Below are 15,964 nucleotides of genomic sequence, written 5' to 3' on the forward strand. Positions count from 1 at the left end.
AATTCTAACTAACCTGTGTCAGAAAAGATGATCTACAAAGGAAACTTCACCTATGTTATTTCTTTCTTTTGAAAGAATTTCCACTTCCTACTTTACCCCTGCCTCATGTCTTTTCTGTTGCAGCAGGTGAAAACTGAATTAGCAATTTCAGTGCCCCTAAAACTGATGCATCTTTGTAAGCAGCTCTCAGTCTATTAAAGAAATATTTTTTAAAATAGCCTTCTGAATATTTATTATATGTTGTGAGGATACAAAAAGAGGACAAGCCTGTTTCTTCCACGCTTGCAGATCACTTTTAGTATATTATTCCTCTTTAAGAAGCTGCTAGACATGGCTGCCTAGAGGTAATTCGTTTTTTATTATAAACATGGAACCTCTCTCCCCTCCCACCCCAACAGGAAAAACACGTCCTGGGTCTCCCAGCGGGATCATTTTAAAGATTGTAGCACAGTGATAGAGCTGCTAGTTTCATGCTGCCTACACTGGGGGCCTTTGATAAGAGCCACACCTGCTTTGGCACCACTGACTTCAGGTGCACAAAGCAGGAGCCCCGAAATATCTGGGATCTGGGCGTTTCCCATGCCGACACTAACATGCACTGGAAGAGGTCTGTGCCTTATGGAAGAGAGGGCATTCCTGCTCTTCACTTAAGGCATCAAGCTTAGGCCAAACTAAGAGGTCATAATTTAGGACTCCAGACTCCACGCATCAATGGAGAGGTATTTTCAGGGGTAGTTACTAAAACACTAGTGGATAGTGTTACTTGAGTCTCCATTCACAGTTACTAGCAATGGGCTGAGGCTAACAGTAGCAAGGGAGGGGAGGGAAACCAAGAAAACCAAGAAAAACTTACTACTGCCATGGGTTCAATATGACAGTATCTGTTACAGTGTTAGGGTACAATTTCATCTAATTTCTTTGGCAACAAAGGCAGCTTAAAAGGTTTCTTCTGCTGCCTGCTGGTATCCAGCTCGGGCTTTTTCCTGTTTCCCGTACATCTCTCATCCATGTGCTCTAAAAGCTTGCTGGACCCTGCAGCAAATCGGATTACTAAAATGACTGGGGTTTTGTTGGGAGGTAGTTTTTTGTTTAGAAGCAACAAAGGTTGTGGAGTGTTTGTTTTTGTTTGCCCAGGACATTTCAAGGATCTGGTTTAGGCTAACCCCACAAACCATGGCACAGCTGGGCAGGAAGAGGAGCAGACTGCAGTGCCAGCATCTATCTGCTTGCACCTGAAACTCTCTCCAGCTCTGCTGCTAAAGAAAATACAAAGGGGCTTCACAAACTGTGTGAACTTTCCTGATAAATAATGACCTGGTTTTGCTACCCAAGTTTCTGGAATATTGGATAAACCCTGGCAGTAAGTTGAACATGTTCGTTATGGACTTCAAAAGAAAATGAGTTTCAGCTACTGGGTCCCTGAATTTGCCGCTTGTTTGAAGTATCTGGATTAAAAAACAGGTTTGGAGACTGACTTTAAAAAAAAATAAATACATAAACCTGCCATTACTATATGTAGCCTTTTTTTTACTTTCTCTTGCTTCCTGTGAAGGATTATCTATCTCTTTTACTCTGTACTTACTACTGTACCAACCCAGATGCTCTTGACTTTCTTCCATAACTTCTTCCAAATAGCATGACCTGGATGAAGCTGCATAATCCTCTCCCTTGTTCTAGAAAAAGGGAGATGAGTTAAAGACTAGAGGAGGAGTACAAGGCCCTTGTGGACCCACCCTTCAATCCATCTCCTTCCCAAATGTGGGGAGGACTTCTTATCCCCCTTTGATGCTCTTGCCCTCAGCCGTTGAGCCCAGACTTCTTAGGAGGGTTGTTTTTTACTGTAGTGATTCCCAAAATACAGTTTTATCACTTCAGTACTAAAGCTTTTCTTTTTTACACTGAATTATTGAATTTTATTTGTTTCTCGAGGTATGCTTCCCCCCCCCCCCCTTTCCTCCTGCAGTCAGATGTACACTGCAAATGGCACAGACAGTGCCTCCTATTGTGGCTCAGGCTCAAGACTTCACATATGTAAAATGTGACTTGCAGCACTTTCTTTGAAGCCTAACCACAGCCAGGGAGCTGTAATTGCAGTCTTTGATTGTGCCGACTTCACTTGTGGATTGGGCTTTGCTAGGGCATGCCTTGCTTGGCCAGACTTCAGCTACAGCCCCCCAGTGAAGCCTTAGATGTGGGAAGTCTTCAGTCTCCTTAGCACATGCCTGTGGTTTCTTGAAAAGAATCCCGATTTGACCTGGTTTATATCTGTAAGGCAACACCATCATCATTCGTATTTTTTAGGTATTATTTGGTTTATCAGCAGTAGAAGCAATTTCCAGTGTGCAGCCTTAATGTGCAGCTGGGGAAAGGCTGGGTTCTAGATGCTGTTTTCAGTATAGCTACTGTGTAATTTGCTGTACTGCAGTACTCACTTAGAAATAAAAGTATTTGGGGCTTCACTGTGCCTGTCCCCTCACAGAATTCCAGTAGTATCTGCAGGCTCTATTGGAGAAGGCATAATCAAGCACCAAGAGGGGCTACGGAAAGGAGGCAAGCGCTGCAAAAGCTGCCTTTGGATTGAGAAACAAGTGATGGCTGCTGCTTGAAAAGCTGAGGGCCAGAGCAAGGCCACGGTCGTTGTTTTAACCTCCTGACTTCAAAGACAGCTTGCTGGTAAGGGAAGGGGGGAGGAGGCAGGGAACCATCTCAACAGAAGAGCATTTCATTTCCTTCAGTGAAGTAGACATTCCTGGCTGCTAATGGGGAGTAGGTCTGAATCACATCGCTTGTATCAGACTGCTGTGAACTACTGGCCTGGCGCCTCAAGGCCATTCCTCAACAGGAAGCTGAATGTTTTCATGTAAGACTGAGAGGAAAACCTTCCCAGGAAGAGCAACCTGGACCAAACCTTTGAAAATCTGGGATGAAAAGGCACAGAATAAATATAAAGCTGCAGGGTGCTCTCCCCAGTGTTCCTCTGCTGTTTGCTTGGCCTCTCTTTCGTGCTCCTTGGAAAGGTAGAGCCCGTCACAGCTCTTTGATCCACACGTGTTACGGAGCACTGTGCTACTTTATGGAAAGTAAAAAAAAAAAAAAGACAGGAAGCTCAGAAGGCTTTTTTTAGTTGGGACTTGGGCCGGTTTTATGAGGAAATAGGAACTGAATTAGTCAATACAGACCACCTCTGTTGAAACCACTGGTTTGCCAGTGGACTTTCAGCTGTGATGTTTAAGAGGCCACAGTGGCTTTAAATGTTTTTCTGTGGCTACCAGCAGCAGGTGAAAATTATTCATTATGTATCAGGGATGGTGGCATTTGGGGGAGGGAAGAGTGTCCTTCAAATTAAAGCTATATATATGAATTTGTACTTGTTCCTTCCACTCAATCTGCAGCCAAACCTCTTCAATGTCCTTAGATTTCCACTAAAACAATAGTCATGTGGGTGGCCTCTGATGAGGAGTCAACTTATTTAGTAAGATTTTGGGGCCTCAGCTTGTGCTCACTAAAATCAAAGGGTCCAGAATCAGTTTGGAGACTTTCTGTCCTCGAGTAGATTAGCCTGTGTAACTTCTTATTCAGGAGCTGTACTCAACCAGTAAACTGGTTACACTCTTGCACAGGAGCTGCTGCAGATGGGAGGTGGGTGCCCAGTTATAAATGGTGCTGGTTTAAATACTGCTGCTGTAGTATTTGCTGATTAATTCTGCTTGGGGCTCTTACAAGCTCACGCAGTCTATTAGTCTAACAGAAGTTTGACTCGTGGTTTAAACCATTTCTTCATAAACTTGTTCTGTCTTGCCTTGTGTGATTCGGGGTGCTGGCAGCGTGTCTTTGTGCGACAAAGCATTTTGTGTTTCTTCTGGTGAAAATTCACTCACCTTCCCCACTAGACTACATTCTTGTGCTAGTTTGGGTCATTCGCAAAAGCTCTGCTCATTGAACCTTCTACTTGTTTGGCAGCTGAGTACTACACGGAGGCCTAGAGGTTAACGTAGATTTCTTGAGATACCAATAATCCTGAGACCATTACTGGAGAGCATGTGTCTGTCCGTGGAAAGCCACCTGACTCATCAGACAGCCTTGGGTGGAGTCCCTGTTATAACCCAGTTGTCTGGGTCAGAAGGGCAGGGGTGATGGTTGAGTTAGCAATTGTGCAAGTCAGCTGATGTAATCCACAGACCTAGTGATGAAGAACTGTTCCTCTCTGGATGAGCAATACCTATTAGGCTTGCCCTGTTGACCTTTTCATATGCTGTAACAACATAAAACCTTCCAAGATGCTAGTGAACTTTACTGCTAGGTAAGAGACCCATGGCTGTTACGCAACTGGGAGATGTTCCCTACCCCACTGAGGAGCAGAAAGACTCCTCCCCAGTTGTGGGGACACATGTTAGGGTCAGTGCTCACATAAGCCTCACCCACCACATTCCTCTAACCAGCTGCTTACAGAAGACAGCATTTCCTCAGGGAGCAGAGCTTGAAGCTCTGAAGTAGTTCAATTGACCTCAACCGCTGTGGTATCAAGGCCTGCAAGGCCTGAGGATGTCTAGTTTTGTAACAGATATCTGGGTCACGTGTTGTAGACAAATTAACTCCACTACAAAAGGGAATTTATTCTGCAGTATGCTGGATGTCTAAACAGCTTAAACCCCAGCTTTCTAGTTGGTGTGGATATCTATTTACAATTACACAAATATTCTTTCAGACTTCAAGCAAGAGCATGTAGCAATACTCTCCCATTGCAGACGCACATTCCACTAATACAGTTGTGTCACAGAGTTACAGCCGGTTTGAAGGATTTAAACAGAAAAACTTCATATATTCTTTATCTCTCTCTTCCTCCCCCTCCCCGCTTCCCTGTAGGTGGGAAAAGAAATGCTTTCTCAACTTGCAAAGCAAAGGCGGCGACACCAGGACCCCTTCTGGAGATGGAAGCTTGTTAAACCCTAGGTGTGTCCTTCATCCACACAGACCACCCCCAAGGAGTCTGTCTAGGATGTCATTCACCCTGATGTCACTGCTAGAGACACTGAATCATAAAGACAATCACTGCCAAAATCCTTCACTATCACGAGGTCCAGCCCTGATATAAATAGAGCAAAATGAGCTCCTGGGTCAGCAGAGCAGCTTTTGTCTTTGCTCCACCTCTGCCTTGCACTCTTAAGCCCCATCTCATCTGTGTCCAAATCAAGTCAGCAAACAAAGTAGCATGGCTGTCTGCCTGCTTCAGCCAAAACAGTAATGTAGACCACAGCTGCCCCATACAGCACATCGAGGAATGGAATTTTGCCTGGACCAGGATGACACACTCAACCTTCTTTTTATTTAATGGTGCGACAGGATCAATTTTGGTTTTAGCTTTTTTTAAGAAACTTGAATGCTTTTATATTTTAACTTTTAGTTTGTAATTTCTTTGGTGTATATTTTACTAGGTATGAGCTTTTAAACAAGTGTCAGAAATCTGAAATACTTTTTAAATAAAAGGAGGTTTTCTTTTTTTTGTTTTCTTTTTTGTTTGGGTTTTTTTTTTCTGCCAGAGGAAAAACTGTATAAAAAAAAAAAAAAGGTGGCTTTTTGTTAAACTATTTGTAACAAATAGCGGCCTCTTCTCAGTCTATATAATGCAGTGTCCTATAGAACTAAATAAATGTAACAACACTCCGCTGGTCAGTAGACATGTTAGTCTTGCATCATCTACTTTGTAAACATAAGCAATACATCCAGCAAATCTGACTGCAGTGAGTTCTCCTTCTCACCCATTCCCCTTCTCCTTGTAAAAAGCCCAGCACTTGAATTATTACTTCAATCGTTCTGTATTTGTATGTTTTTGTTAGCCTGTTAGTGGGATTTTATGCCAGTTGTTGAAATGAGCATTGATGTACCCATTTTTTAAAATAGTAAGGCACAGCCTTTGCCAAAAATACTGTCAACCTTTTTTTTTTTTTTTTGTCATTCCAGTTTGAGTTAATGTGCTGAGCATTTGTTTTTTAATAAAAGCTTTGTAATAAAACTGAAGTCAATTGCCTGGCTTAACATAAATGAGAGTGGCTTGCACCGGCATCCCACAAAGGTAGAGGTGAGGACAGGAAGGCACAGTCACTTCTAAAGCTGAAGACTTTTGGATCAGTGTTCCCCTGTAGGAAATGCAATGTGTGTTTGGCTGTTTGCTCACCTGAAGTAAGGTCGTCCTGGAAAATGACTTTTTCTTCCTAAAAAGAGCAGAAGTCTCTTATTTTCATACCAGGAGTAAGAAATGGGCAGACTCAGTGCTCCCTTATGCTTCTCAGGTAGATTTGGTCCAAGTGGGAAGTACCAGGGCTGATGATCTCTTCCTCTATCCAGTTTCCTACTAAAGCCTTAGTGAACGCAGCAGCGGTTCTAAGATGATGATTTGGAATATGGATTCCCTCCTTTCTGGCTGCAGTCCATTCCCACACAAGGGGTAGGAGCCTACAGTTGGCTGCATAAATTATCTTGCAGTCGGGGAACTGGAACTGGCTGCAGAGGGCCTCATTTCACAGTGTCAGATCCAGAGTTGGCATGGTCTGCCCCACTGCCAGTGGTGCCTGTGAGACATTCCTGCAATAGTAAGCAGCTCCTCTGCACGCTTCAAAACTGAAAATGCAGGCTTTTGAGTCTTTCAAGCCCCAAATGCTACCAGCAACCTTTCTGACACCTTTCCTGTTTTGTTCAGGGACTGGAATTCCACAGCTCTGAAACCAGACACAGATGCCTGACCCCTACTAAAAAGAGTTAAAAAAAAAAAACAGTGCAGCCATAGATAAATTCCTCCAATGGTTTGTGAGCAGCACTGCAAAATAAACATTATGAACTGCACATTGAATCAGCATACTTTGTATTCTAGCTCCTGAATCTTGTTAGGTGTGAGAGTGGAGTCAAGCTTGAGCTACAAGAAACGACATAGGTGAGTTACAGCACAGGGAAGCTTTGTGATTAGATTGTTTACACCTGATCCTTAAACTCTGTTGCATAAGAAACATCATAATTAAAAATGTTATAAAACAGCTTCCTCTCAAAACAGCATGCACTGCATACAACCCCAGCTGTAAGAATGTAACCAGCATATTAGTTCTTGCAATATTTATTTCTAGCAACTAGTGATTCTGTTAAAAAAAAGCAAAACAAGTGACCAGACAAGGGAATGCACTCAGATGGCAGGAGAAGAGGCCTCTCAGAGAACAGCAATTGTATACTGGAGTTTTGCAAGACTTGGCTACATTTCCATTCCAGTCATTTACCCCAGCCTTTGCTGGAAACCTGTTTGGTTTTCAGTTTGGGGTTTGGTTTTGTTTTTGAAAGGAAAAAAAGCAAGTACTTTAGTGCAGTAATTGTTCTAAATCAAGTATTACTGCAGTGAGTTCTCTAAATTAAATGTTCCAAAGATACCAGTTCTTTTTAAAACTTAAACACGACTACTTTATTTAGATTTTTTTAATGGCAATTTAAAAAGCCGCTTACCCATTTTGCAAAAAAAAAATTGCTCCCAATAGAGGTGTCGGCATTCTGTAGCACGTTGTCCCAAACACACTATGTAGTGAACAGCTGCCTGTCTTAAGGACGAAAGGTCTTTCAGCTCTAATAGTCAAGGAGAAAAAGAATTCAAGAGCCAAAAATAACATCTCTGCTGTTAACATACAGTGAGCAAGCACCATGTGTTGGGCTCATTCATAGATCAAAGACCTTTCACATACAGCAACTGTGGGAAAGGGTAATATGCAAGGCTTAGGATGCTCCCATGAGAGCACCTGAAAGAGTGACCATGCTATCCTGGAATACCCTCTGTGACTCGGGCTGGTGTCCGCTCCTGCCCCCCACTGCTAACTGGCATTTGTTCCTGCAGGACCAAAAGAGCAAATTGACCTGGGCCCTCAATTGTAGCACACCAGCTTGTCAGTGGAAACGGATGAGCTGGTAAAAATGGCCTAGTGATGATGGTGTTATCCTGGCAGGAAGACTAGGTTTAAATCCTTGTGATATGGAATAAATTATTCCAGGTCAGACTCAAAATGACACCTCAATTCCTGATGTGCAATTTAGGTAGAAGTCAGCATCAAACCACATCTCTTGTGTGCCTGTATTTCCCACAGAAAATGTCTTTAAGGATTTAAATGCTCCTACTTAATAGTTAATTATCCAGACGCTTCTGTACAAGCATTTATAAACCCACTCTCTCTCTCCATGCTTCATTCCTTGCATGCACCAGAACCAGTTCACAGTACAGGTAGTCCCATTCATAAACACAGGATCTCCTAGCCTTGTAGCTAGAAAACCTTCCCCCTCCCCTCAGTGAGAAAACAGCAAAGGGCAAAGACACAGAACAGGGCAGTTGAGCCCGGATTATTTACAGCTAATCAGGCCAACATCACAGGATGGTCTGGCTCCTCAGGCTTCTGGACCAACTGGACCAGAGCCATTTCCCCTCTGTTACATAAAAGAACAATGCTTCAGGCTAACTTTGGCTTCTTTACACCGCAGGTGATGACAGATTCACTAGTTGTGCTTATAGGGACTCACCAGCTCTAGAGAATTATCTTCTGTTGTAGCTTCCACTTTGTCTTACCCAGTAGAAAAGGCAGTAGATTAGTTGCACAAGTGATATCTCAGTGGTTAGGTCAATTTGCAGCAAATGTGGGACCTTAAGGACCCAATCCTTGCTCCAGGCTGTAGGACAGCAGAATCTGGAGCGTCAGTTTTCTGCACTCCTTTGAAACTGCTACAGTGCACAAGGCTTTGAAGCAATCATTCCATTTCCTGATGGCCTCCTGCTCCAACTGATCTTCATGGTGGCTAATTAGGCTAAAGCAAGCCAGCAGAAAATGAAGGACACTGCAGAGACTAAGAAATGCCCACTAACCTCTCCAGTAACACAACTGCAGTTTGTTCCCTTGCATTCACAAGGGGGCTAAAAGCCAGGAAGCCTCTTCTCCAGCATAAGGACCTAATACAAAGCAGGAAAGAAGGGGGGAAAGAAGTGTCTCCACAAATAGCCAGAAGCCTGTCAGCTATGAACACATTTCTTAAGTCAGGTCAGTAACAAAACTACTGGGCTAAGAAGTTAGCCAAAAGGAGAGCAGCTCTAATAGGGAAATGGTCTGCTGTAAACACAGAAGTTCTGAGATAAAGCCAAAACGATGCTTCCAAGATGAAACTAGACAGTGTGCTCCAGCACATTCATTTTTCCACATAACAGGCTAGGGAGAGAGCCTCTGGATTAATGTATTAAATTTATCCTGTGAATCTCCTCACACATACACAGATCAGCTTTAGAAAGCAAGCAAGCAAACAAGCATCTGCTGCCCCAGGAAAAGGGACATGTCTGCCAGAAATATGCGAAGTGAACCTCTAAACCACCAGCTTTCAGCCAGGTCAAAGCAAGGCCTGAAAGTCTGGTCCCCATCCTTTCAGATACTCATACCCTTAGGCCATGTGCTTTTAATGATGTGTTCTCTCTGGGTGGCACACTCCTCCTGCAACGACTTCACTGAGCCACAGAAGCAACATGTGCTTGGCTGGGGTAATAGTCACTTTCTTACCTGGTCTGGGATACACATGAACCAGCAGAGCTAGGAGTAAAATTTCCATCTGCCTCAAACCACAAGAGCAATTCACCCAAGAACTGGTCTGTCCTGTTCACTGCTGAGAAAGGTAGCTACAACAAAATAAAATCTCCAGCAGAATAGAATAAGATACTCCACAATTTAATGGTGGTCAAGATGCTTGGAGAGCAACTGTCTGAATTTGGATGAATTTCCTACAGCTAAGTGGCTGAAAAATCCTGCAGGATATCAATTAGGCCGAGGTAGGACCATCTCTGTGTCTTCTTTTAAGACACAGAGAATAAGCCACAGAAAAATGGACTCTGATCTTGACAAAGAAAATGCTATATAAGAGTTAGTTCTCAGCACCTGCCTGTGACAATGCAGTGCTGGGTAACAGAAGAGACAACACACACTAGAAACGGCAGCGGCTATATCCCTTGACTGAGATGAAGTTTCAAAGCCTAAGATGGACAAGATTCTTAATATCTAGTTGCTGTTTATGCTACCTTGAAATATGTTTCCATCTTACTCTTATGTGCAATGTTTTGTCATGACTAACATCACCGGCAGCAACTTCTTCCTCTCCACTCAATCCTAAATTAGATAGGCACTAATAGTATTTCCAAACATGCCACTGTTTCCCATTGAAACCTGCTAGCTCAAACTCTTCATACAATGTCCTGAAACAACTCACAAGCAGAACACCTTAATCTAAAGTCCCTCAACAAATTTAAGAATGAGTGGTTTTAATCACTGTTTGAAAATTGAGACTTTACAAGGAAGATTTTGACTATGGCCTAAAGCCTGCAAAGTTCTTCAGAGTATACATTAATTGGGGTTGAAGGATTCTTGCTAACTCCTATCTTGAAATCAGTTCTATTCAAAGGTATCTAACACATGCTGGATTTCCAGCTGCCATGTACAACACCAAACTTTGTTACTTCTCTCTCTAGTCCTCAGCAGATGCAGCAGCTTCTCCAAAAAAACTTCCTTCCCTGCAGAAGGCAGAAAAAGTGTCTCTCCCTACCAGTAGCCAAAAATATACATGGAATATTAGTTAAAAGAAAGCAAGCTTTGTGGGCAAGCAAGCATTAGCAAACTGCTATACTTAAATCTGAATAACCTGCTGTAAGGGCACTGCTTTTGTTTAGACTGATTTATCCATTTAGATTGCTTTTTAGATTTTAATTCCCAATTTCAATATAAATAAGTTGTAATTTGAGCTAGGTGCCTGTGGGCTTGCACTACGCATAACAGGAATTAAAATGACATTCTAAGTCAAACTGATACTAGCCATAGTTAAGCCCAGTCTTATCTGACACTCAAACTGTTCATTCCCTAAAAACATAATAAAAGCCATTTTTCAAGAATCACAGCCCTTATTGGAAACTTCCCTCCTTGTAATGTTAGCTGCTATCGTAGAAAAGCTCTGCCTTTTGCCAAAAAACAGCCTTTGGGTGAAGATTGTGCCTACTGTATGATCATTTGACATATTCATCACTATTTGCTATTATTCTTCCCTTCCATCAACTTGCTACTTTAAACGTCACATGTCAATAGGCTAAGCAACATTTTCAGCTCTAAGCCTATGCAAATAATCTTTAGAGGATAACTCTGCCCTTGAGGTAAACTTATATGCTCATCTTTTATTCTAAGACAACCAAATGTCCTTACAAATTTAGATCCAAGTAACAATACTGGCTTCAGTTCATAGATTTGCCAGTTTAGCATCAAGTTAGGCAACAATAGCTTTCAGTCCTAGCCAAAAATAAAATGCCAAGTCTTTAAGAAAGGCTTCTTCCTTAGTTCCAATTGATGCTTTTGTTTAAAGAAATAAAAAAGATTGTATCAGGAAAACCACTTATGTGAAATTAACAGCATCTTTCCCTCCCCCTCCCATATTCTCTCTCCTTTTTAAAATAAAAATTTACCACTTTAAAAACCTCATCTAATACTGAAGAAATTAATTTCACCAAGTATCTTCTGTCTCCTACTCTATAAAGCAAGCTATTAAAATGCTTATCATAGATCTCACTCTTCACAGACACTGCCGGTCTCCTAAAAGCACCCTGAATGGGTTTAGAATCCACAGCCTCATTCAAATCAGCTCTTTCAATGAAGTATTTCCCTGTAGCCCACTTCACCCACACTCATTCCTTAGACGACTCAAACAAGTTTTTCAGGCACATAACACATTATTTGGGTGCCCAACTTCCACTGCTAGTTCTTTGACACTAATGTCATGATAGCACCCAGAAATCAATCTACAAACAGTTGTGATAACCCTTTGGCTCAAACGAAAGTGAAGCAGGAGTGTGAAGAATCAGGAGGCAGTACTTTTTTCCTGACAGAAGCATAGTCTGATTGCTACTGTCTGAAATTACTAATCAGCAGCATGAGCAAAGTTTTGTCTTGCAACTGATTCTGTTCAAGTAGATAAACAGCAAACATAAGAGGGAAAGGCTGAAAACTGGTGCTTGCTTTCGCATGCTCTCAGGAACTGAATGGGGGGTGGGAGAAGTTGTCATTAAAATCCACACCAGTTCTCTTCTAACATTTCCCACTCTTTGGCAAATGAAGTTCAAGATTTAATAAAACTAGGACCTCCAAAATCACACTCTTCCATTAATACTACTTGAGAGGCATTTTAGTGCCGAAAAGAAATCACTGGAAGATGAGATACCTCACCTGATTAGACATCCTGCAAAACATCACCAGGCTTCCAACTGAAACAAAGGCTTTTAGAAATCTCAGCCTAAATTGCAAAGACAAATTGCTACATCAGCTGTAAGGAACCCACTAGCCCTCTTGTAGTCTTCAGAGAAATAAGGACTTCAAGCAGTTGTCAGAAACATTTTACCTTTTACAACCTCTTTATAGAGGAAAACCTACAGCTAAAAAGGCCTGTGAAATATAAACGCTGTGTATCTTATACCTACTTACGCTTGCCAGCTTTGCTGGATTCAAACCAGCGTGTCTCAAGTTAACGCGAAGTAGTTAAGATTCAGAATTGAAGTGAGGGCTTCCAGTGGCTGCAGTACTCCAATCCAGCTCAGGGCATCACTGCATGCTGAGGAGTCAGTGATTAGAGTGGTTCCTTCATCAGATCATAGACCATTATTTTAAGTATGCAGGCCCTGCTACCACCAGAGCAGGGAAATCTCAGTCTGTAATCAAAACCCACATATTGTAAATGTGTGGTTTTATCAATTCCTGTTGCACAAATGTTTAATAGATCTATTTGAGTATGCAAGGATAATTAAGAAAAAAAAAAAAAGATGAATTTTATTTGGTGCTAAATTCACCACATGTAAATTCCAGCTGTTTACTGCAGACCTACCACCAAGCATACGCTTCTTCCCACGGCTCATCAGAAAGCTTCTCACTGGTGAAAGTGGTTAATCCACAAGATTTTTGTTCCTGAAGCCAAGACTCCAAATGGGGGCTTTAGGTTACTAATGACAAAAATTTTGCATTCTTTAACTAGTGAGTACTGTAAGGGTTTGTCCATTTACAGAAAACCACCCTAGAAGTGGTTGCTGGCAGAGAAACAGGACCAGAATAGAATAAGTTGTTACCAGGCAGGACTGAGATGCACCAAGCAAAGCAGCAGTGAACAGGCTAGGAAAAAATCCTGTTATCTGGCAGCATGAAACAGCCAAAGTAAGCGACAAGTTCCTTAGTGCCCGCCAAGAAAAAGCCTTGTGCTAAAATATCCTCCTATGCCCTGGCCAACTTACAGCATCTGACCCAAGGCTGGAAACAAAACTTGGCCTTATGCCTCATTTTGATGCCTCATGCCACCACATGACAAAAGAAACAGCTCCTTTAATAACTAGGTTTAGTGCTTTGTATTATTCCTACCCCAGAAGCAACCAAAACATCCAGCCAGCATTAGAGCTTTATGGTGCTGGTTTCTCTGCAAAGAATGCACTGCTGCAAGTTATTTGCAATTTACAGAAAACCAAATAGAAAACCTCTAAGGGAATAGAAGAGTGAACAAGTGTAAATCTGCTCCATGGGCACACAAACCTAAATCTGATTAATATATTATCAGTAACAACCCCAGACCTCATTACATACTGTTCTGTGATCATACACATTTAACTTAGGACTCTGCGTAGCACTGCATTTATAAATGCAAAAGTATACTGGATAGCAAATGGTACATAAAAAGGGATTCCAGTTTTCATGTGAACTTTCGAGAAGATCATAAAATTCAAGACAGGTCATTCTACAAATCATCTTTAAAATTACCAGGTTGCGCCTCTACTTAACCCCTCTCTAACAGAATTCAGCAGAAGCACTTCCCTTTGGCTGTGAACAATAGGAAAAGCTGCTGAAGGAAGATATAACATGAAAAGATCTAGCTCTGAAAATAATCACAGCATCTGCTTTTGCTCCTGGTCTCAGCTCTTCCAGAAAGCACAGGGAAATAGGCATCATTCAGGACAGTTTTATAATTGCTTATGAAGTTGCATAAGTGTAGTGAATAAAAAACCTGAGATATGGGTCACTGCTGTGGTACTAGTTAGAAAAATAAGAATATAGCACTGTAGCTACAGGCACAAGAAGACTCTTGCCTCTCTTGAAAAAATTAACTTCAAAACTGTCAGCAGTAAATTTTCAGGGAAAGTTGGGAACTACAAACTACAAAAGCAGCCACTTGGTACTGTAAAATGGCTTTCTCTAGATATAAGAATAACAAACATGCACCAATCTTTGGCAATTATGTGTTAATAACTTAAAAGTTCATAGTCTGAACATTTGCAATAACCATCATATATATATATTAAAATGGACACAGGCTTGAAGAGCAATACTCTGAGATATGGAAAACATTTTGTATCCCGTGATGCTACACACTGGATGCTTTCAAAAAGAATTCACTAGAGAACAGCAAGCATCTGTACTTTCACAGAAGTTCTATCTCTTGGCAAGGAAAAGAATTTTTCATGAAGTAAAATAAGTCAGTATCAGCAGAAACAGCACGTTTCATGTCCTCATGGTTGATATTCTTCCTCTTTTGGGGAGGCAATCTGGAAACACATCTTTTTCAGATGCCTTTCTCTTTCTAATAAGTACAGATTTTACCAATCACATTTTGCTACACTTAGAAAGTTTCTTGTTTTTTTCTTGTTTTCTTCTCCAGCCTGATAAACCTTCTTTAATTTATAGTAAGAGGATCTACAAAAGAGATTGACAAGCCTCAAAGGTTTCAGAAATACCTGAAAGTGTGATAAAAGCCTTAACCACAGAACAAACATTAGGAGAAGAACCACCAAATATGGCATTAACAAAACAAAACCAAAAGTCTGAATCTCATTTTGAAGTCACTATGATGCTTTTCAGAAGCCTGATTCACTGCTGGAGCACTGGGCTTGTAGCACTGGATCTCATGACTCTGAAGAGCCCATGCTAGATGTTGTACTAACTCCTGCCTTGTCAATAGCCTGCCGTTTATATAACAATTGGGTTTAGAGGGACGTTTACATTGTCACTTCAAAACCCTTTGGTCAGAAGTCTTGGGGGGAAAATACAACTTGTGTAGGACAGAAGAAACAAGTTGTTTTATGCAGTCGCTCACTCAACCCTTCCTTCCTGCTGTGTAAAACAAAGCATAGGTTCACAAAACTCCCATCTGGACAGAGCTGGACCATTCACTCCAAGGTAGCTACTCATTTCCAGGGGCTAGATTTCATCAACAGACAACTGAAATACATTAAAATTCTTTGGCAATCCTGTTTTCCCAACTAAATTCCTACCAAGGAGATATTCTGTAAGTCTCCATGAAGAAGGAAGGAGGAAGCAATAAACTGCATTTTCCATTCCAGATTCAAATCCATATTGCAAGTTGGTATCTATCTTCTAAGAAAATTAATCTACAATAATATACTGGAAAAAAATCAATGATTTGCAAACACAGATGCAGGTTCAGAACTTTAGGACATCTGCACTCAATAAACAGGCAACTGTTACTACTGACCCACATACAAGTATTCTTGTGCTCAGTGCCATTAATAGGAAATACTTCATTTGTTAGAGCAAAGCTGACTTTCAACTTCTACACAGTTCCTCTTCAGATCAAACCTTACTGCCACCTCTTACACTTTATACTCCATACACCACTCATGCAGAGCATCCTCCTCCAGTCCAGTTAAGATTCTGCTTTCATCTCCCTCTAGTAGGGTTTGCCGTGCTCCCATCTTCTCCCCAGCCACATCAGCAGCAAGGAAGACCATAGATGGAGCATGTTTGGCAGATGAAATGACCCAGATGCTGAATCTGGAGCCATCTTCCCAGCTGCAGTAGCTGGGCTCACATCCGACTCCTCAGCTGCTGGCTGTCAAGCTCCCCTCAAGCTGTGCCAAGCATACAGCTCAAAGCTTTGACTGAAGTGGGGC

General features: G+C 41.7%; 1 protein-coding gene and 1 long non-coding RNA gene across 6 annotated transcripts in view; one reads left to right on the plus strand and one right to left on the minus strand.

The window, feature by feature from the left end:
- Positions 1 to 5,500, plus strand: part of LEF1 (lymphoid enhancer binding factor 1) — a 69,774-nt gene extending 64,274 nt beyond the window's left edge. For all 5 annotated transcript variants that reach the window (XM_057404568.1, XM_057404565.1, XM_057404567.1 and 2 more), the window contains one exon: positions 4,864 to 5,500. In XM_057404568.1, coding sequence (XP_057260551.1) covers positions 4,864 to 4,943 — 80 coding nt within the window. In that variant the 3' untranslated portion in view covers positions 4,944 to 5,500. The remainder of the gene's footprint in view (positions 1 to 4,863) is intronic.
- On the minus strand, positions 1,585 to 9,740 carry LOC130596695 (uncharacterized). The gene is made up of 2 exons (XR_008971585.1): positions 7,480 to 9,740; positions 1,585 to 1,673 (listed from the first exon to the last, which is right to left on the minus strand). It is a non-coding gene; the product is annotated as an uncharacterized LOC130596695 (long non-coding RNA).
- Between the last annotated feature and the right edge of the window lie 6,224 nt (positions 9,741 to 15,964).

The sequence above is a fragment of the Pezoporus wallicus genome, unplaced genomic scaffold (genome assembly GCF_028554395.1).
Source record: "Pezoporus wallicus isolate ANWC-B61680 ecotype Strahan unplaced genomic scaffold, APGP_CSIRO_Pwel_v1 contig_1583, whole genome shotgun sequence".
Classification (NCBI taxonomy): domain Eukaryota; kingdom Metazoa; phylum Chordata; class Aves; order Psittaciformes; family Psittacidae; genus Pezoporus; species Pezoporus wallicus.